Source organism: Colias croceus, chromosome Z (assembly GCF_905220415.1).
Source record: "Colias croceus chromosome Z, ilColCroc2.1".
Taxonomy (NCBI): Eukaryota; Metazoa; Arthropoda; class Insecta; order Lepidoptera; family Pieridae; genus Colias; species Colias croceus.
This window is the reverse complement of record NC_059568.1, coordinates 11,092,238-11,115,348: the sequence shown is the minus strand read 5'-3', so window position 1 is coordinate 11,115,348 and position 23,111 is coordinate 11,092,238. Positions and strand designations below refer to the sequence as shown.

The following is a 23,111-nucleotide window of genomic DNA, read 5'->3' as shown; positions in this document are numbered from 1 at the left end:
TTGCCAAGTTAAATTGAAACAAATTGGACGATCTGAGCACGTTGGAAAGACATTGAGTACTCAGTAGTCAGTAACGTTCTTCGACCGCGCTAGACTAATACAGTATTCTTGTAAACTCACTCAGTGCATGGGCTCTAACTAATACCGAACTATCCAGAGCGCGGCTTAAAAAAGCTTACGCGGTATCGCTTAATTGCGATCCGTCTCGTGTAAACTTCATCTCAATTTAAATATAACGTAAATGTTAAAGTAAAACTATACACCAACAAGTTTTTATCTGTAATTCTGTATTTTGTTGAGCTAGTGATAAATTTTAATGCCTTTAAAAACTTCGCATTCACTTATTGAAGCTGAAGCTAATAATCTCGCGATGCAGTTGAAGTTTGAATGAGTTAGTACGAAACTAGTGAAGTAAACTATTTAATTCAAGGTTGAACTTTTAAGTGGAATGTTTTTTGTTTCGTAGTGAGAAGATGAATAAAATCTTATTTTTAGTGGTTAATTATAACTAGCTGTGCCCTGCGGCTTTACACGCAGTGTTCCACTTCTGTCGGTCTTAGCGTGATGATTTAATATAGCCTTCTTCGATAAATGTGCTATCTAATACCGAAAGAATGTGTCAAATCGGACCAGTAATTCCTGAGATTAACGCGTTCAAACAAACAAACAAACAAACATAAAAACTCTTCAGCTTTATAATATTAAAGATTTAGGTTTACTTACAACGAAGGTTGTTTCTTGTTGTCCGGACGCAGTTCCCTCAGGGTCGACGGGAGTTCGTAGACTTTGCGGCAGAAGTTCGATGAGGTTGGTTGAGTGCGGTTGGTAACGCAGGATCAGGACGCAGGTCGACACCAGAGTGTACGCCAAAAGAGTACCTGGGAAAATACTTATATTAAGAAACTTATTTATGAATACAAATGAAAGATGTGCATTACAGATTAAAATGTCTTTCATCATTTTAATGTTAAAAGCTCAGAAGCTTCATGTTGATTTTTCTGTACTATACAGGGTTACTTGTAAAACACCAGCAACCTCGCAGGACAAGATAGCTAATATCATGATTGATTGGTACTGATTGGTACTTATTGATGAATATAAGTACCAATCAGTAAAAAATACATTTTAAAACAATAACAATTCCATTTAATTACACGCTTGTATCGTAGTTAGTATTCCTGTATCGACGTATAATAGTTCACTAATAGCTTTTAAGTTTCAATTGCTGGTAAATTTGATATTATTTGGTAACTGTTAAAGGCATCGGAAATGGTTTGGACTTTAAATTAAATTGTTCGCTAATTTATTGCTTTGGTTATGATTTCCATGTTAATACTAAATAGAGAAGATATTTTATGTTGAAGTGTACTCATTAAAATAATCCTCATATAATGAGGTACGTGAGATTTCGTATACATTTCCTGTAGTTTCACTAATCGATGTTTTTATTAACAAATTGGCTGTGAGCTTTTAACGCATACTCGAGTTTCCTCTAAATTTTATCCATCTCGATTTAATTAATTGTAAATTCGATTCAATTAAAAAAATAATATTTTATTAATTGTTTTTTGAAATTATTCTATTTAAAAAGTAGCTTAAAATGGCAATTTTTAATCACCGTTATTTAATAATTAATTTAAAAAATTTGTTTTGAATGTCTTACTTTTCATACGATTAAAGAACGAGTAAAAAACAAAGAAAGGATTTGTTCCAAACCTGTAGATTAATGAATATAAATTTTATTGTAATATAGTATCGTTTGAATACATATGTAAAGGTGGACATGGGTTGATAATTACATCAAAGCGCAATATTAATTGTATTATAAAACATTAATTTTGAAAGGAATTCATACATAAATTAATATTTATATTAAAACTATTCAGTAATATTTTATTGATATGTAAATGGTTTGCATTTAATACAAAATCATTTTATGTTAAATCGCATATTCGCGATCATACGAGATTTCGTTAATTAAAATAAAATATTCAAGTATTTTTAATTATCAGCCGTTTGGTAAATAAATTTGGTCTACAAAATACTGATTTGAGAGAGACTCAAACACAGATACTGAGATTGTATATACAAAATACTGTTCAATTAAGTATAATCAATTAATAAATAAATTCATATTTAACTTTGTTATAAAACTTGTTTGATGGTTGCATATAAAAATGTATATATGTACTTTAATAATATTTTTTTAAAAATAAATCATTAGTAAATAAACTTAAATTACTTACCAATGCTCATCATCTCAACAAGGACCTCCAGTTGAATCATGAGGGCCACCACAGAGGCAACGCTGCCTCCGCACACCGTAGCGAACGCGGGAGTACCAGATGTTTCCGAAATAACCGCCAATTGCCTGATAAATAGAAAAATAATCTAAAATATATTATTAAATACATTTTATATATTATTAAAATAATTTTACTCGTAAATACAGAAATGAAATCAACCAGGAAAACAAATATTGTTGTTTAAAATGTTAATTATGTATGTAACTACTAACTATTAATAAACTTGTATTGACGACAAACACTTTTACAAAATGTTATCTTATTTCGAAAAGTGGAATTTTTTTTTTAATTTTCCTACAGAATATACATTTTTCGTTTAACAAGAAGCTCATTAATTTACCTATTATTTCTGTATAAAAGAGGCTAGATAAAAAAAATTATATTCTTTAGACTAACGATGTTTTTATGTTTCTAAAGTTTTATCTTAAACTTACCATTTGCTTATTATAAATCTGTATTCTTTTGTAAATATTGATTTTTTATTATAATCTACCAATGTAGGTACTCCTTTCTTTTCTGTACCATAATATGTAGTTGGTTTAATGTCTACTTAAGTACGTCTAACTTTCCAAATTACAATTCTACTCTTATTTTTCTTCTAAACGTTGGGTATCTTTCCGTGCAAACAAATCGTGATAAAGTACCTACGCTCGACTTCCACTTTCGAGAACAAATTTAAAGAATTCAAAATACAAAATGGCTATCGTTAGTATAATGACGTTGCCGTTTTTTCTTATAAATATCCAATTATGTTTTCACGTTGGAAGACCTTCCATAATTTAGGCAACGAAAATATATTTATAACGTTTTATTATTTTACTTAAATAATTAAGACTTATGAATATAATATTATTTTGTAATTTATTCGTATACTATTAATTGTATAAAAAATATTTATTTAAAAAATATAAATAAGGGAAATGAGACTAAATAGTATAATGTATGGAGTACCTTTATAGTAGTAACCATCTGAATGAATAATTCGAATGTCTTCATTAGGTATAATGATGATTAGCTTAAATATCACACAATCAATAAAACATATTTGTAAGTACGCAAAGTGCAAACAGATTCCCATCTATAGGTAATGCGTTCTAGATAGATGCAACTGTATGACGTCAGCGGTCGCTTAACGACATTTTTGTAGAATAAGTACTAAGATAATGCATTATTGATTTTTAGTTTTTACATGATCTATGATTAAAAGCTAAATTTGAAGTGAACTAACGAATTGAACTAAAATATAAGGAGAGTGTTTTAAAATTTTGTTTCATTTCATCAATTCATCAAATCTGATAGACTGATTGTCTATGAGATCCACTTCTAATCTCTCTGTCTAAATATTTGTAAAATGTTAACGACAAATAATACTTACAACTACAAGATGACTTCACCGTTTGCCCAGTGAGCTACAACTGTTCTAGCCTAGTCGATACACCCTTATAAAATTACATAGTAACATTCTGGAAAATTTATTCCGAAGCTACGTTCACGTAGAAAATGTCAAGTATAGCTTTTAATATAGAGTTTTCAAGAGGAAAATGTTATGTTATCTTTCGTTTGTATAAATATTTTTGTTTGTGTTTTTATAGCAGTACTTCTAATAAAAGTTACGATTCCAAAGAATTTATTTTAAAAATGAAATAATTATTTTACTCATACAGCGTCTGTAAGTGATGTCTATATGTATAGCCCGGATGCCATAAGAATTACTGGGTAATTGTGGACTCGTGTGGGTAAAATAAAAAGTTTAGTAGGTATCTGTGCTACAAATTGACGCACTCGCTAATATACAAAGTTTAATTTTTAAACTGATTGTAAAAAATAAAAATTTAGTAAGATTTGTACCAATAGTAAGTATAAAATAAACAATAGTACCAAGAAAGTCATTTTAGTTACACCACTAATAAGTCAAGAACTGATCATAGTATTTTTTTAATTTAGAATAATTGTCTCCTCCGGAAACGGTGCGAGTAGCTCTATTAAAAAAAACTATTACCTATACAAGTAATTACTTATTATTACTAATGTGATTCGATAAAAACTGGATTCTGTTTATAAAAAATATATTAGTATTGTTTTACTTTTGAGTTTGATTTTTTTGTTTCAAAATGTTATTATATAGAAAGAAATCAGAAAAGGGGAAAGAATACAGCTACCCGAAGTTCACTAAGTGAAAATTTTTACTTTGATACATTTTTCATTGGAGTGTTAAACTTTTTTATAAGTTATAATGCTTTTGAACCGATCTCTCGATCGATTTCTTGTTTAATTTACCACATAGACGTTTGTTCAAAAATGTTTTAGCCCAATTAGATGGTTATTCGTCTTTATTAAAAAAATAAATGCTAAGAAATCTAGTTTTTAAATAAGACGCTATTCACTGTGAACAAGTTCTTATGTAAACACATCGACATATACGAATAGGTTTTCGTGAGTTTTTAAGTATTGGCAAATGTCAATAACGTTTTTATTATGTACATTTTTGATAAAGAGAACACCAACTGTAATTATGTCAAATTGGAATTTGGTACCAGAATGTACGTTTCAATTACCTATTAGTAATTTAATTGATTATATTCCATTATATTCTGTTATTTAATATCATTCGTTTGTAAATTAGTGATACATCCAGAGGGTTAAATGAAATCATATTTGTGAAATGCTAATTAAATGTAAAAACATACATGACATGTATGCATCGCATGCTTTTGTTAATTTTTTGATTATTAATAAAGGATAATGACTTTGTGGGAATCTAATAAATTTTATCCTTGTGTGTCTATATGCCCTAAGTTTGCAGTGAAATTAGCTCAGTATGTTTAAAATTTAATTTTCAGTGATTTCCATCAACGTGAAACCGCGCAAATAACTAACAAATAATATTTGCTCACCGGTTTCACACACCATTAGGTTCGGACACGTATCACAGGTAAAATATAAACAAATAAGAAAATTTGTTTGGTAGATTTTGTGATTTTGATGTTTAATGAAAAGGATATTAAATTTTAAATTCACGCGATATCTCACATGGATGATGGAGGCTTGTAGTTTCATATTAAATTAATTAATCCGTATTTATATTAATTAGTGTTAATTAAATCATTATGTGCAAAATGCAAATATTGATTTAATACTCTTAATATAAATACACAAATAGTAACTACCTAACTTAATACTTGAAGTGAACGCCAAATTATTATTTTGGAATACCATATTTGAAAATGTATTGTTTCAATGTTGTAATAGTTTCATAATTCTCCACATTTTATTAATTGAAACAATTGCCAAAGTTACAAGTTTGAAGTGCTACGCTACGTATCTAGTAGGTATACCGCACAGCATTTGCGCAAATGTCGATGTAAAAATAATTTTACACGGTGCTACATACAATTAGAAAATACGCTTTAATTAGTGGAAGCCACAATTTCAAAGTTATAAAGGGCGTTTAAATATGAAACAATGAGGTCTACGGGACGAGGTCGGTAACCTTATTTAAAAATAGAATTCATTTTCTCATTTGTTATTTCTTGTACGAAAAAGAAATCGTTTCTTATGTTATATAAACCATAACTGTTTAAAACTACTGTCACAATCCCATTCGAAAACTTTTTTAATTTCACTTCATATTTGTTATTCAACTACGAAATTGTGGATTGTCGAATATTAATTGTAATAAGAGTAAGTACTAATAATGTTTGTGAACGCTCTTGGTATAAATGCAATTCAAATTTTTAATGAGCAAATAGTAGAGTAAGCTATCGAGGTTTTGAAGACCAAATGTGTTTACGTGTCTGCACAGGGCAACGAACTCTTTCTCAATAGGTACTAATCCTTAATTCAATAATAGCTTAGCTCTAACCTTTAAAACAAGAAAACGGAAAATTCGTATTCGTTATCGGCGGATCGACGATTTAATTCTTAAGTTTTTAAAGTTTTTTACAAACAATTTTAGATAATTATTGAAGTTAAAGGTTAAAGTAGTAAGTACTTACTTTTATCAATGAGTATTTCAGAATCTCGTAATATTATTCAATAGTGAAATAAAGTTTCCGTTAACTGCTCAAAAGACAATAAGTACGTACTTTAGCACCATTGTAGCTCCAAATACAACATTGTCTTTTAATTATTCGTCTACGATAGTGTTGAATCTTAATGCTATTATATTTCGAAAATAGGCGACCCGTCCTTTCCGCCTCTCGATATAAACGATCTCGTTTCAATATTATTTCTATTTAAACTTCCAATTATTTATTTTAATGAGGTGATGTTGAACAAAGGTGCTAGTTTTTCTGTTAAATGTTTCTATAAACAGCATATTACAATATCATCAATTAACTACAACTTGGAATTTCTTCATCTTCAACAGCTGCTGTTTCTACCTAAATACAGTTAAATGCCATTTCTAGCAGTCATGGGAATAAAGTATATTGTACCTACACACTTACTTAAAGATCAGTCCGTCTTGGGCCATAGCGTACACCACTCGGGGCAGCGGGAACATCGAACCAAACATGGAAACAGTCAGGCCGGCGAGCGCCCCCAAAGCAACGATGTACTTGCAAATAGGAGCTCCCACGTATCCAAACATATCCACAAGAGCCGACTCCGTAGACACTTGATCGTACGGCACTGCGTAAAATGAAATCCCTTATTACAAATGCTTGAAATTCAACGTGAAATTTCTCATCAAACGAGTCAATAGAAGTCAACCGAACTTCTACATGTCACATAAGTTGTAAAGCAAAAATTCCTTTAAGCTAGGATTTGTTTCGGAACTATATTATTACTGAACTTTTTATTAGCGTACACCAAAACGGGCACTCAAAGGCTTTTTTGAATTCAATATTACATATTTGTACGTCGACACTAAACTAGGTTTTAATCAAAATTTGTTGCAGTGAAACTATTCTAGTTTCACCTGACTTTCAACCACCGGCTTCATGCTAACCGTGTGCATACCTGTGTAATATTTTACTTTTTTATATGTATAGCATATATCAATAAAAACTTACTCTTTCAGAATACTAATTAAATTATTTCTATATCTTAATTTTCTATGATTCTAATAGCAAATGATTAATTTTCTAAGTTAAAATAATTAATTGAAGTAACACTTGCTTCAAGAAAGAAAAGAAAGCACTAGAAAGAGTTGCATTCAATTCTATTATAAATAAATGTCTATCGAATAGGTTTTATCTACTGCGGTAGGGGAAAGGAAAATTTTATAAGTGCAGGAAAATCATTTCTTCATTTTGTATTTATTTAATCAATATGTCTGTATAAGACAAATGTTTAGAGAAAATATTGGATGTGAACACGTGAGAGTACTTTGATGATAGCGATCGCTACGAATGTTATTCAGTGTAAATTGGATATATGAAAGTATACAGGGTTACTTGTAAAACACCGGCAACCTCGCAGGACAAGATAGCTAACATCATAAGCAACAACATTTGTTCTACGACTTTTGATAATTTGTTAGATTTTATTTTCATACAAAAATAAATATTCATTTAATTTTCCGTTTGAATATTATAAACTCTACGCCTCCCAAAAATTACGTAAACAAGAAGCGAACGAGAGGGGGAAGGGGGTGTCGCGTCGACCATCCGATAATGAATAGAACATAGACTTACAAATGTTAGGAGAGTACAATAAAAGTTTAAAAAATCATTTAAAAATAATTTATTGCGTTATGCCAAAAGTCGTAGAACAAATTTTGTTACTTATGATGTTAGCTATCTTGTCCTACGAGGTTGCTGGTGTTTTTCAAGTAACCCTGTATAATTTTTATTTTTAAGAAAGTATTCCGTTTTGATGCCACTGTTATACTCGATACTTTGTGATCATAATGCAAGAGCTTTATAACCTTCTATTTCGATCGAGCTTTGCTTTTATACATTTAATTAAAAAACCTAATAAAACTAAGAAATAAGTTTCTTTAAACATTTTTCATAACTTTCCTACGAGTAGAAAGCGGTAGTATATATGTATACTTTTCCTTTTAAACCAATTTGTACTTTATCAATTATATTTTCTTTAAGCTTGTATTTTCCAATAAGCTCTCCGATAAATCCCAATAATTAACGAACAGGCGTGATAAGAATTCTTAATATTTAGAATAAAGTGTGATAAGACCTCGTTAATTCTGAACATAAAAGAGGTAAATTGTAAAAAGAAAGTTAATTTTACAAAGATAGAGCTTAGTTAATTGTATACTTCTTAAGTTTACTCGTAAAGTCCGTTGTCGGACCGGATTGATAGCAGAAGCACTTCTTTAAAAGATAGTATTTTAATTTAAATACTAGAAACTAGAGATAGTTCTTTTATTACTTTCTTCTCATACAAAATTACATACACGCCCGCGGCCTATTTACCTTTTTAAATTTGAATAATATATGGGTTAAATGTTTTAAAGATAGGCTTTGAATCCATGCAAAATCATCACGAATAAGTATAATATCTGCAATGCCCATTTAAAAAAGTAGTCGATTGCATCGAATAAGCCATTGCGATATTTATGTATTGAGATTATCTTGATAGAAGGACTTTCCTCACTACTCTACATTGACTCGTGTTGGATCAATATTCACTCGCTTTAAAAATAGCTAACGTATTACCGTGGTATTACGTCTAATTCAGTACATGGTGGCTAATGGCTGGGTTTCCATGACTTACCGATAAGCGTGAGCATTAGCGAGCAGCTCACGTACGCCACGAGGATGATGCCGAGGCTAGACACAATGGCAAGAGGAATGGATCGCTTCGGATTAGTCGCCTCCTCGCCCGTCGTCGCGATGATGTCAAAACCAATAAATGCGTAGAAGCAAGTCGCCGCCCCGGTGAACACCTACATGGGAACAATATTTATATTAATCTATCTAGAAGTTGTTTGCCATTTAGAACACGATACGATTTGATCCTGGTGCACATGCAGCACTACTACCAGATCATTTCGATTTATGTGGTGTTTTTTCTGTATGCTTTAATGTATAGCTTCAGAAGTTAAACTTCTTTAGGCGCGAGAGTAAATTTTCAAGGTGGCGTAATGGCAATACCGTAATATTATGGAGCAAGGCTACGATTTTGGTATCTTTGAATCTTGCCACAGAAGTTTCACTTCTGGCTCTTTTTTTCTATCAATAAATGGTTAAAAAAACCTACAAACAAATAACGTTTCACCTCACTGTTCATCGATCGAATTCCTTATGGAATCGCTCGTATTCGAAATAGTTTATAATTTTTTGTTGGAATTTTAGTGGGCATTTTTGAACTGCTTTCGCTGGAAACGGTTATTGGAAAGATAATTTAAAGTATTCCAATTTCGCAATATTTTTATTAATGAAGATAGGCAGTTTTAAATGAATCGAATCTATTTTATGTTTATTCACCCGTTTTTTAATAAAAATTGTATTGCAAATAATCCGATTAAAATTTACACATTCACCGATTACAGACCCAACACGCGTGAAGGATCAAGTGTATGCATGTGTTAGATAATTTTATGGATGTAATACATTCGGGTTCAGACAGGCTAAGCCTTGAGGCCCATGCTCTATTCATTGACTTTGTAATATGTTATTGTAATGTTCTTCGATAATAAGTGGAAAAATTACAAATTAATTTTAAAATAATGCCAAAATTTTGAACTGCTTTATTCTACATTCTGCAAATAAAGCAATTTGAATTTGAATTTGAACACAAGCCTTAACAATTTCAATGTTCTACTTATTACGATACGACATTCAAAGGACTTGCCTCTGGGCAATTAATTCTGATACAGAGTACAAGTAAAGAGTTCAAATATAGCATTGATTGTACAAAGCGTATTTCGGCGTGTGACACAAGTGTAAGAGAAAGCTGTGCGATGTATTTTTACAAGTTAATTACTTACTACTAATAAGAATCGTTCGAATGCTTCGGGAATATTTGTAATTGTATATGTATACTAGGTTTCCGCCCGCGGCTTCGCCCGCGCAGTCAAAGAAAAACTCGCATAGAATAACATTATATTATCATGATAATAATATTATTACACCGGTTAATGTATATTTAAGCGAATCTCAAACTGTATTTTAATGGAGTAATTGTGATTTATTAAGGAGTCAGTAATTCAATAGTACTACTGAATTCATAAGATCCAATTATCGATATCACGATAAATCCATACTAATATTATAAATGCGAAAGTAACTCTGTCTGTCTGTCTGTTACTCAATCACGCCTAAACTATTGAACCAATTTGCATGAAATTTGGTATGGAGATATTTTGATACCCGAGAAAGGACATAGGCTACTTTTTAGTGCGAAATATGGACCACGGGCGAAGCCGGTTCCGACCGCTAGTTATGCAATAAATGTATCTACCTACCTAAAAGCAATTATATTCGCATCGTGAATATGAAAGTAGGAGGATTTCAGTAATTTTAATATAACTTGAAAGATTTTTTATGGAATTGGAGTTTTCAATTTCGTTAATAAGTTAATAAGTCTTTAGTGCTTTTAACAGATTTTAATTCCCTTCCATCGCGTTGCAATGCAATATTGTTTCAAGTAGCAGAGATTAAATATATCCGATTGGCGATCGTTATTAATATCGAGAATGCTCTCAAAGAGTTGTAAAAATAATTTAATTGCCTGTTAAATCCTGATCCTATTTGATATATCTTAATGCATTTATTGTTTATTGGATTATTAATAGAAATGTATAAAACGTTTTGCTTATATATATAAATATTATAATCTGTATTATTTAAACTTTTTTATTTATTACTAGTTGTCCACCCCGGTACATACCCGTGGTACTTATTTCGCAATAAAAGATAGCCTATGTTCTTTCTCGGGTATCAAAATATATCCATACCAAATTTTATGCAAATTGGTTCAGTAGTTTAGGCGTGATTGAGTAACAGACAGACAGACAGAGTTACTTTCGCATTTATAATATTAGTATGGATTAAATTTCTCATAAAATAAAGAATGACAAAACAATGTCACGCTTCTAAAACAAATTCAGTGAAAAAAGTATCACTAGCCCAGTCTGAAGTTGAGCATCATTATGATATTATTACTGCAATATTTTTAATATAACAATATTCTTGTATAATGAACCAAGATTTTCTCATTTACATTATTTAGCTAGCAGGAATGCTGTGGTAATAGAAGAACAATTAGAGGATGTAGCAACATGTTCATGATAATAGTCTCACTACATTTCCTTATAACAATGAGCGATATAATATAATTTAATTAGGTATAATGTTATGCTCTCATTTATATTTTATGCGATGCATTGGTTTTGACGTTGGTTCTTTTGGCGTGTTTTAGTTGAATTTTATGTTGAAAGTTTTCTTGGAAGTTTTCAACAGTATTAAAATGTTGTATGCATTATAAAAAGTTTTGGAAGAACAAACATTATTTTATATTTTAAATGAACACATTCTTTACCACATCTCAATAATTATCGGCACCTAAATGTATTTCAATAAAAGTGGCTAAATAATGTGAGCTTTCAGTATGTTATTGTAATATGAGGAATGGAGTAGAGCTGTAGGTACCGGATGGGAACCAATCGTAGGCCGGTAACTTGCATTTGTTTCATAGGACTTTAACGAAGTAGTTATAGAGCGTTTGATAACTGTTATAATATTTTATTTATATGAAAATACTGACTTATCAAATTCTTGAGTGCTGCATAATATGACTTAAAATTTCACACTTATCTTTTTGAAATGTATATTTTACCTAGTTTGCTTACATAACCGTTGTTAAATATAGGTATTAAACTGTTACTACTCAAATTCAAAAACTTTATGATTCAACAAATCTTTCTTCAGTTTGCATCGTCAAAATACATAATTTATTTACCACGTATGTTATATGATGGCTAAGTTACGTTACGCTAATCAAGGAAATGGATATAAATCTCTTATACATAGCAGTAATATCGAAAAAATCATACCCCTAAGTAATAAGAGTAAGGCAAAATGTTATCCGGGACAGCTAGTATGAAAAAATAGTACAAAAAGATAATTATGCTACTTACGCCACTCCATCCAAACGGTAGGAATCCATTATGCGCAGACCAGTTATCCCACTTCGCGTAGAACATTCCAGCAGCCACGATGAACACCCACACGCTCAGGTTAATAATGTTCAGCACGTTGTTAAAGAACAGCGACTTCTTCACGCCAGCTACCAGCACCATCGTCATCAGGATCGTTATCGTAAAAGCCAAGAAGTCCGGAGGTTTGCCTGTTAGAGAAAAATAAGATATAAAGTCTCTTTTTTAAGGTCCTTTTTTGTAAAATTCGATTTTTTAATTGTCATGTGTACTATAGGCGCTTATTCACTTTTTTACAAGTTTGATTAATTTCCGATATAGGTACCTACTGGTATGTGGAATGTAGATATTGTAGAGTATGTAGAGGTTTTATTTTATGTTACGTTATTTCACTCCAACTTCCATGAAATATAATATAGTAGCCATACACATGCTCGATTATTCGGTTACTATGCTAAATTCTTATTTACATTATGCCAACCGATATTATACTAAGGAGCTCATATGTTACGACGTTAACCTTACGAATGAATGAACACGGTAAACGTTATTTAATGATACGTTAACATTTTTCACAGCACATGCATAGAGATAATGAATACAGGGTTGAAAATGTATTATAAAAATTCTCTACTAGGTTGTTAATTGAGTTAAATGAATGTTTACTGGTGTGTCGTATTGAGCGTAATAATTTACATATTAAATAAGAGTTGAAGGATAGCCTTGCGGTTATATTATTGCATGAATGAAGTTGTTAACCCAATAGTGATTCAATTTATGTTTGTGTGGATGCAGGATATCTATAGTTCTTACTTGTAGATAAAATTTTAAATAATCTAACAAAGATTCGACTTTTGTACACATGGTGTTAATATTTGATTGTTATGTTAGAATAACTCTGTTTGTGAAAAATTGTTGGATAGTGAAAATAAATAGGCCTTTCTTTCACAAAATAATCCATATAAGTATAATTTACGATCGCGCTCATATCATAGAATTTATAGCTGTGTCAGAAAGCTTTGCATTCCCTATCACCATGCATGTAAAAGAAGAGTTATTATTATACTAGCTGTGCCCGCGACTTCGTCCGCGTGGAATAGTGACTGCATAGTAGTTACTACTTATCTTAAATTATTGAGTAAACACAGACTACCATAAATAATTAAAATAACTGTAAGTAAAATTTATTACTAAACTGAGCTAAACAATACAAAAAAATGCCTTTTTAATTTTCTACGTAAAATTTCTTTTAAATTATGTCATATTATTTTTAGGCACCAGGGGGGAGGGGAGCAAATTTCTTTTCCTTCCTTCCTTGTATGGATGTTTTTAACTATGTATCGTGCAGCAACTGATCAGCTTAATCGATACTCAGTTTTTATCAAATCCAGCACAAAATCCAAATCAGATCTTTCCTGAATCCTGTCTCACGCCTGTAGGTAGTAACTAAACCGTTTAGTCCGTGCAATAAAAATTAAATAAAAAAAAACAGCGCTACGAAGAAAAATGCATACATAGAAAAAGGAATAAATAATTTCACAAACTTCCCGAAGATTTTTAAAAATAAATACCATTTTAAATATTTATATATATTTATAAAAATTTATAAATATAATATAAATATAAATATAAATATTTATATAAATATTATATAAATATAATATAAATATTTATATATATAATATAATTTTAAAGATCGTCGGGAAGTTTGTAAAATAATTATTTATTCCTTTCGGTTTCTTATTTTCATGTAATATTTTCAAGTGAGCGAGACCTACCTCTACCTCCATATTACATTCCTACATCATATTGATATCTATAAGTTTGTTGCTCCTTGACATCTTTTAAGTTGGGCCGTAACCGTGCACAAATTGTAATGGACCACAGTGGCGAAAGAAGTGGTATACTTAGGAAAAAATATTGCCAAGGGCCAGGCCTATGTAGCTTTGAGTAGAGTTCAAAATTTCCAGGGTGTGGCTATCCTCTCGCTCCCATATCCCCTCTTCTTTCACAGACTTTCAACCCTTCCCTTTCCATCCCTAGTAAATGGCAGAACCGATTTTGATGTAAACCATATCTAATTGTACCTATATTTACACGTCATATCCTGTAGTTTGATGCTCCATTTGGTTTATTTATCCCCACTGTCACCCCTAAAAAGCCCTAAATGTAATAAACGGATGAACCGATTTCGATAAAATATGACTAATTGTAATTCACACGTTGCCCTTTCATATTTTGATATGCCGCTTGAGTATATTATTTGACCACATTATTCATTCTCACTTTTACCGCTGTAATCTAATAAATGGATAAACCGAATTGGATAAAAATATAACTAAGTGTACTTCACCCGTTATGCACTTTTATTTGATATGTCACTTGGGTATATTTGACAACATTCGTTTTTTTTCATTCCCACTTTTACCCATAAAAAGATATCATAAATGGATGAACCGATTTTGATAAAACATGTGTAATTAAACTTTACACGTCATGCCCTTTCATATGATATGTCACTTGAGTATATTTTTGACAAATTCATTTTTTTATTACCACTTTTATACCTATATTAAATAAATAAATGGATAAACCGATTTGTTACTGATAGGTCGTTCACTTTCATTTAATATATCACTTAGGTACTTATATTTGACAACTTTCGTTTTTTTCATTCCCACATTTACCCCTATAATAATATACCTAGGTATAATAAATGGATGAACCGATTTTGATACACTTTATCTAAGAACCAGCGTCGGAAAATATGCTGCCTAACTAAAAAAACCGCATCTAATTCGGATTACCTGTTAGCGAGCTACGGTGGCACAAACAGACACACACACACAGACACACATAGCGGTCAAACACTTATCACCCATCTTTTTGCGTCGGGGGTTAAAAATATAATACGACATAATTTAAAGGACATTTTATGTATAAAATTTACCTAGAAGTAAGAATAATTCTAATTTGACCAAATTTGAATAATCACTATAGTAGGTATAACTCTTGATTAATTTGTTCTATGTGAAATTGTGTGCAATGTCTACAAATATTAATTACTTAAATTGAAATTTATTAAGTACCTAGATACCCTAAATAAATTTAAATTATATTTTTACTTCGTCTACTTAATTACTTTAGAAGTAAATTATTACGTCTCAACACGGCCTCAACTGAAATCTTGAAAGATCGAGAAGAAATATATAAATAGAAACAAAATTAATTTATATGGCTGGCTCTATAAAATTATTTTATAGGCATCCACGTGCAGCCACCAACAAAGTATATGTCAGAAATTCTTACGGACTATTTCCTATTAGGAGATTCAACTTCGCCTTTTCCATCTTCATGTGACCTTTGCACTTCAACATATTTCTAGATCTAATATATTTTGCTCGTGAAATTTAATTTAAAAAATCTTATAGCGGCACGTGAAAAAAAAATACAAAGCAGCTTTGAGGAATCGTATAAAATACCTTTCGATATTTGGATCGTTTCGGTTTCCGGCAACAATTTCGAGACCTATTTATATAATAAGATTTAGGTGTGATCTCGGCAATGCATCAAATCTGGGAGCGTAGCACGTTTCCTTTCATGTGGAATGTGGATACAATCGACGAGCGTCCTGCTTTTGGCCTTTGAATACGTAGGTTAGTCGACTGTGAAATAAGTCCTGTCTAGGAAGGCATGTCACATGCTTTTAGTGCCAAAGTGAAACGAACATTCGGAAGCGACGGTGTCTACTGTCTAGTCACTATTGAACAATTTCTATGATAAGCATAACATTTTCCTTCTCTGTAAATAATTCCATTATAATGTACGTGGAAGCGATTTGTTTGAAATAGGATTGGGTGTATTGTACAAGGCGTGGCTTTGTTTGGATTTGTTCTTGGTTATTTGGTTTGACTCAATAATATATTCTTAGTATTCGTATTGAAACGAGCTGGTTAGGTACTGTACAAAGTAAAACGAACCTCTTTACTACCTAAATCTCAATGGAACTGCCATTGAGATTTAGGTAGTAAAGAGCTGAGGTGAATCAAATTTATTAAAAGAATAAATAATAGTGAATCAAACTATATAAAATACCATGAGATGAATAGATGGCATAAAATAATACTATAGGTACATATAATATAATGGACATAGGTCAATTGGTATAACGTCATCTACACTATAATATTATCTACACTAATATTATAAAGAGGAAAACTTTGTTTGTTTGTTTGTTTGATTATAATGAATAGTCTCATAAACTACTGGACCGATTTTAAAAATTCTTTCACCATTCGGATCCACCATATTATCACGTTAAGACCAACAGGAGAGGAGCCACGCGGGTGAAACCGCGTGGCACGGCTAGTATTTTATAAAATCATTAATGAAAACACAATGAAACACAACCTTCGGTTTAATTATGGAGCCAAAATAAATATAATTGGGATAGTTTTGTACAAAATCTCATTAACAGCTCGCAATCAGGAAGTTTGCGTTATTAGAGCTCGGTGCCTCGGATGGCCCGTAAAGCAGTGTCGAATGTTCTGTCCCATAGGAGTATGTAAGCGAGAATGCACTTTTGTTCATTAAGACACGAGTATCAAGAAGAACATAACATTTTAAGCATATTATAATCTATATAAAAACTAGCGGTCCGCCCCGGCTTCGCCCGTGGTACATATTAACGTTTTCTCTACATAAGAACCATCCTCGTACTTCAAGGAATATAATAAAAAAAGAATTATCGAAATCGGTTCAGCCGTTCTCGAGTTATGGAATTACAACGAAAAGTGGCATTGATTTTTATATATTAAGATGTATTCTTTACAGTCAATAAGTCGCATGAACTAACTGCAACCACGTTTCAATATTTCGAACAATAAAGATCAAAGATTGTTTAAAGAAACAGGATATGAATTGTGGCTTGTTGATTGAAGTGCAATAAATTAAATTGTAAAGAAATAAACGCCGCATTCAGTGAGCAATCCGTTCTAACACTTTTATTGAATTTGTTCGCTGCGGACTGACTGACCATTGTGATAACTTGCCGAATGCTATCAAATGTTATCGATTTCCCGTTACAATCCAACGATTTATTATTAGCAGTTTTAATCTTCTACAAACGAATGTATCGTGGAAATTTTTAGTGTATTGCTAGGATTATTTAAGAAATTTATGTGATTGATTTATTAATATAAATCTATTTGAATACCTACTATGAAAAGATTGAACATTTTTTTTCGTTGCAAGCGTTATAGGCTTTCAATACATTGTCATTAGTGCAAACGTAATGGCACTTGCGCTAATTAAATTTGTTCAATTTAAGTTGGTACTAGGTATAAGAACATTATTTTAAAAATTAAAAAATTGTACATTTAATTAATTACGAAACATAGTTTCATTTACAATGTTTTGTATCAATTAAAAATGAAAATAAAACCTTGTATCGATGGTTAATGTTAATAATATTCCGAAACTTGGAACGTTTGTATAAAAGTGACATCTGTTAAGGAAACTTTCGCAAAAAAAGGTACTTACAATATTTTAACCATTTTATTTGCTATTTCCCTTCGTTAATACTCAGTATCAGTCAAAACGCAATACATTATTTTTTACTTATACCAAGTATACCTACTATCTATACTAATATTATAAAGCTGAAGAGTTTGTTTGTTTGAACGCGCTAATCTCGGGAACTACTGGTCCGACTTGAAAAATTCTTTCGGTGTTAGATAGCCCATTTATCGAGGAAGGTTATAGGCCATATATCATCACGCTACGACCAACAGGAGTGGAACACGGGGGTGAAACCACGCGGAGCAGCTAGTAGTAAATAAATATTCTGTGCTTATACCTACAGTATAAAAAAATAACAATGCGTTTGTAACTTACATAAAATATAATATTTAAAATGACGATTGCATATTGTATTGTTATTACTTATTAAGATATTACGCATACAGTTTACACACTTACAAACGAACCACACGGATTAACGAACAATATTAATTGTATCACGAATAAGTACCGAAAATCTATCATGAAATCCTATACATTCCCAATTACGGCCTATAATTACAAATAATTTGGCCGTACAAAGACAACAATAAAACTGATACAAGTACACAAAGGAATAATAAACGTGAAACTGATAATAGTTTTATGAAGTAATAATTCGTTGTATGATTATTTATGTCAACGTCTATATAATATGTCCAAAGGGAATAGTGGTTGAACGGATGTAATAATGTTATTTCATATTATATCACAGCGATTTGCGATTACGGCCACCTACGGTGTTATAGGTATCTGCTTATATTGTGTGAGGGTTGCGTTTGTTCGTGAACCGTGGCGGTATACTTTTATATTCAATAATTGATGAAGTGATAGACTTTCTGCTTGTTTTCGAATAGATGTTACTTTTAAACATATTTTAACTACATTATTATATAATATATATGCACAGGTTCTTTTGTTCTTAAAGTGGTACGTTACAATATAACTTAAAAAAAACGTAGATAATAAACAACGATTTAAATGTTAACTATTCTTAAAATATGTGTTAATATATTATATCTAGGATAATAAAGTATAAATCATATTCGTTTCTGTGTAATGTGCCCTGAATTAACTAAATACTCCAAGTGCGTCACAGCAGAACGTTCCTGGATTTGATCAACTATGGTGGATAATAAGACAAAGAGCTGTCTGATAAGATAATCGAACAAATAAAATGGATCTGCCACATACAAAGGGATACCACTTTTAGCGTCAAATGAAAGCTTTAATTTAAAATCTGCAATTCAACGTAAAACTTGACCGCTCTGGCGAGAAAAAGTCTCCAATTTGATTTGTCTCCTTGCCGTTGCCGAGAGGTTTTTTTTACATTAAATTATATTATTATTACCCTCCACGACAGCGGCTACATAAATTTTATCAAGCTGCTGCTATTTATATTAAAAGACCATACAAAGGGTACAGTTATTTATAGTTTTACATACCGGCGCGAAGCTACAGGGAAAAGTGTAGCCATTTTTAACATTTCTCTTTGAAAAAGGTATTGGCGCGTATTTTGTGAATGAAAATGTACTCCGTTGGGATTTCATTATCAGAACCATTATCATCAATATCATGTCAAATTGTATTATGGTGTTACTTATTTTTGTTATATTTAAAACTGATTTATTATTTGCACTAAAATAAAAAAAGCCTTCTTCGCCAACAAGCTACTGCTTGTTAATGTTATGTAGGTAATAATAGGGAGCTTTCCGCTAGTGAATCCGCGGGGCACACTTAGTTAATAAAAACACACTTACCAAAGACAGTACCGACGTGTAGAGCGAAATAGCTCGTCAGAGCCCCATCACACAATGCGTCGAAGCAAGCGCTCAGGGCGCGGGCGCACGCGCTTGTCCCAATCTGAGGAAAATTCTTAATTAAGTACTCTATAGACCAAATATAGACTATAATATGTAATAATAAAACAAAAATATTATGTAAATTATTGTAAAATGTTTAGTTCCTTATGTTTGCTCTTCTTATTTTTTTAACTCTATAGAATAAATTTGTGATTTAGAAAACTTAGAACGCATTGTTATCGCAATAATATTGTCATTGTCATCGTCATCATATTTGGAAAAATATGCTTAATAGGATCGTGCCGAAATAATTAAATTAGTCATGCAGTCTCATAATCATACAATTTATTTGAGCAACATTTCTCGTAAAATCCCTTACCAAAATTGACACACCCACTCTGGCGAAGCACACGAGTATCAGTTAATAAAAATAACTAAGAACGATACGTCTAAATCGACGTCCATACATGACGTACTTCGAAAACTTGCGGCGGAATATCACTTTTATAGAAGCGCTTTCAAAGGTAATTCCACTAGAACGATGTCAAAGAAAAGTTCTAAATAAACGGCTTGTGTGTCAATTATAAGACAATATTTTTTAAAGTCTTTACTTAGCAAATAGATGCACGTTCTCATATGACGAGGCAGTTTTTAAATTGTGCAGCTCTTATAAAGTCCTTTGTTGATTTTTGTACTTTATTCTTTTTATCATAACGCCTGTTTTACTCCATGTTTTCATACGAAGCCGTGGATTCTGTATAGTAATAAATATGAGATTATTACTGTATATTTTCTAGAGTTATTTATACCATATTCGTACTACGCTTTAGTAAAAATTACCTTGTGTTCGCTTCTATTTATAGAGAATTTAGTCAGAAACAACTTATTTAAACCAGTTATATTATAGATTTTAAACTATTTTTTTTATGGCATACCCTATACTTAAACAGTTTAAAATAATGTGATATTGAAGGTATTATACGTTTTTTTTTATTGAATGTGATTTTTTTATTTATTTGTTGCGAAAAAGATAGAGAAATAATAATTATTCAAACCATGGTAACCGACACTCGTGATCCATAAATTTAAATTAGTTACAGATGAAGTAATGTTAGCTTGAAATGGGATTGTAGATTGTAAGCTGAGTCACGTGTATTCTCTGGATAGCACATTTATTTATTTTATTTTACATCTGTCTATTATATTGCACATTTAATGTAATTTTGTACAGTAACTGCAAACCTACATAAATATTAGTTTATATTTTCTTTCATAATGTTAAATCACAAACTAGTATTGAATTAATTGATTTGATAAATAGACATCAGTATCACTGAAATCCCTACTTGCCTACTAATATTATAAATGCGAAAGTAAACTCTGTCTGGCTGTCTGTCTGTCTGTTACGCTTTCCCGCTTAAACCTCTCAACCGATTTTGATGAAATTTAGCACAAACAATCCTTAGACCCTGAGAAAGTACATAGGCCACTTTTTATTGCGAAACATGTACCACGGGCGAAGCCGGGGCGGACCGCTAGTATGATACCACTTTTCCACCACGACCACTTGACCACTTTTCGATAGGCAAGCAATTATGGGCATATTTGTTAATAAAAAATATTTAATAAAAAAATACGTGTCTCATCTAGTTATCAGATCGGTGAAGGCCGGCCACGGGCTCTCCTACAATATCATTTATATATTTTTGTAAAAATCAATGTAGATAGAAAAAATCTGTATAAAGCAAATTATATTTTATTGGATTCGTATCAAATCCGTATGCAAGGGTATTAAACCAGGATTATTAATGTAAACTCAATTCAATATCTATCGGATTATATGACAGCATAAAATAACAATAAAAGCCTTTTAAATACTTGAAAGAGATACCATTAATAATGCTAATAACGAATATCATTCCAGGTAAAAATCTCGAGTATTTTCATAAAATAAATAATAAATTATGAATCAGAGTAATTTCTTTCATTTAAGTAATAAAATATGGAAAAAACAAGAAGGTATAAAATCTCGTTATATCTTATTTATGTAACAGCGTTAAAGTATTGCCGACCAGGTAAAGCGAAAATAAGAATTTAACCTTTAATGTCAGAATCGCTCGTAGTTGAGCAGTTGAATTAAGATTGTAAGAAAATTGTAGCTTTATTGATTACGGAGTGAACTACAATGAAAGCAACTACGAGGTTAACGGTATCTATATATTTAAAGGTAAATACTTTCTATTCTTTCTATTATGATCAAAGCTAATTAGGTATGGAGATTTTCTTTGATGTTTTATATTAATAAACGGTTTTATGTAAATAACTATCTCACGCCCGCGGCTTCGTCCGCGGTCCACCCGCATAGATTCCATTCTTGTGGGATTTCCGGGATAAAAACTATTTTATGTGTTAATCCAAGTTACCCTCTATATAATATTGTGTTCCAAATTTCATGAATGTCCGTTCCGCAGTTTTTGCGTGAACGAGTAACAAACATCCATACATACGTTCTCACAAACTGTCTCATTTATAATATTAGTAGAATAATTAGTATAAAAGGGATTGATGGAATTATTTTACTTTTTGCAACGGAGATTTTTTTATAAGTGTACAGAAATCAGAGCGATCACAACTTTTCCTTATCATTATAATATATGCTTATTTACGGAATACTGCTGCGAATGAGAAAAACTGAGAAGCTACATATACCTCTACATTCATGTTTTTAAAAATTACAACAAATGAAAATTTAAACAATCAACGCTTTTATTGAAAATTGTTTAGGCAAATTTGAATAGGTATATATTTTTAAAACCAAAAAAAAAATTTATAAATATAAGTAAGCGTTATTTTTATTGGAAAATAGCATCAATATTTTGTTAAAAATTTTCCACTCAAAAATTTAAAGATGCGTCTACCAAAAAATAAATTTTGCAATTTCATAAAAATATTTAAAACGGTTATATCGATGCAATATTGAAATGTTTTCTATTTTAATAATTCTTAAATATGTTATTTAAAGATTTGCAAGTTTCATTATGTATTTGAAATTAGCCATGTAGATTTTATATTTTTTAGCGTAGCTTGTAAGTTCCAATCATGTATTTTTACCTTGTACATTTTATTAAATCGCTAAGAAAAAAAACCAGAATAATTTGAGATATAAAATTCTTTTAAACTGAAACTCTATCATAGAGATCATAGAAACTCTATATAGAGATATAGATCAATCATGTTACATGATAGAGAGATTTATAAGAGATTTATAAAGATTTATAAAGTCTGCCAGTAATACCTAAATAATTACTTTTAATCCGGTGTTATTACTATACATATTGACTGGCCGGACGGCTTGGTTGGTAGTCACCCTGCCTTCCA

The 23,111-nt window shown here is 31.0% G+C and overlaps 1 protein-coding gene across 1 annotated transcript in view; it reads right to left on the bottom strand.

The window, feature by feature from the left end:
* LOC123705536 (probable cationic amino acid transporter) overlaps positions 1-23,111 on the bottom strand; it is a 109,750-nt gene that overhangs the window by 9,110 nt on the left and 77,529 nt on the right. The window contains exons 5-11 of the mRNA XM_045654364.1: positions 19,704-19,794; positions 15,462-15,470; positions 12,355-12,563; positions 8,988-9,159; positions 6,755-6,938; positions 2,247-2,371; positions 724-878 (exon numbers count right to left, since the gene is read on the bottom strand). Coding sequence (XP_045510320.1) covers positions 724-878; positions 2,247-2,371; positions 6,755-6,938; positions 8,988-9,159; positions 12,355-12,563; positions 15,462-15,470; positions 19,704-19,794 — 945 coding nt within the window. The remainder of the gene's footprint in view (positions 1-723; positions 879-2,246; positions 2,372-6,754; positions 6,939-8,987; positions 9,160-12,354; positions 12,564-15,461; positions 15,471-19,703; positions 19,795-23,111) is intronic.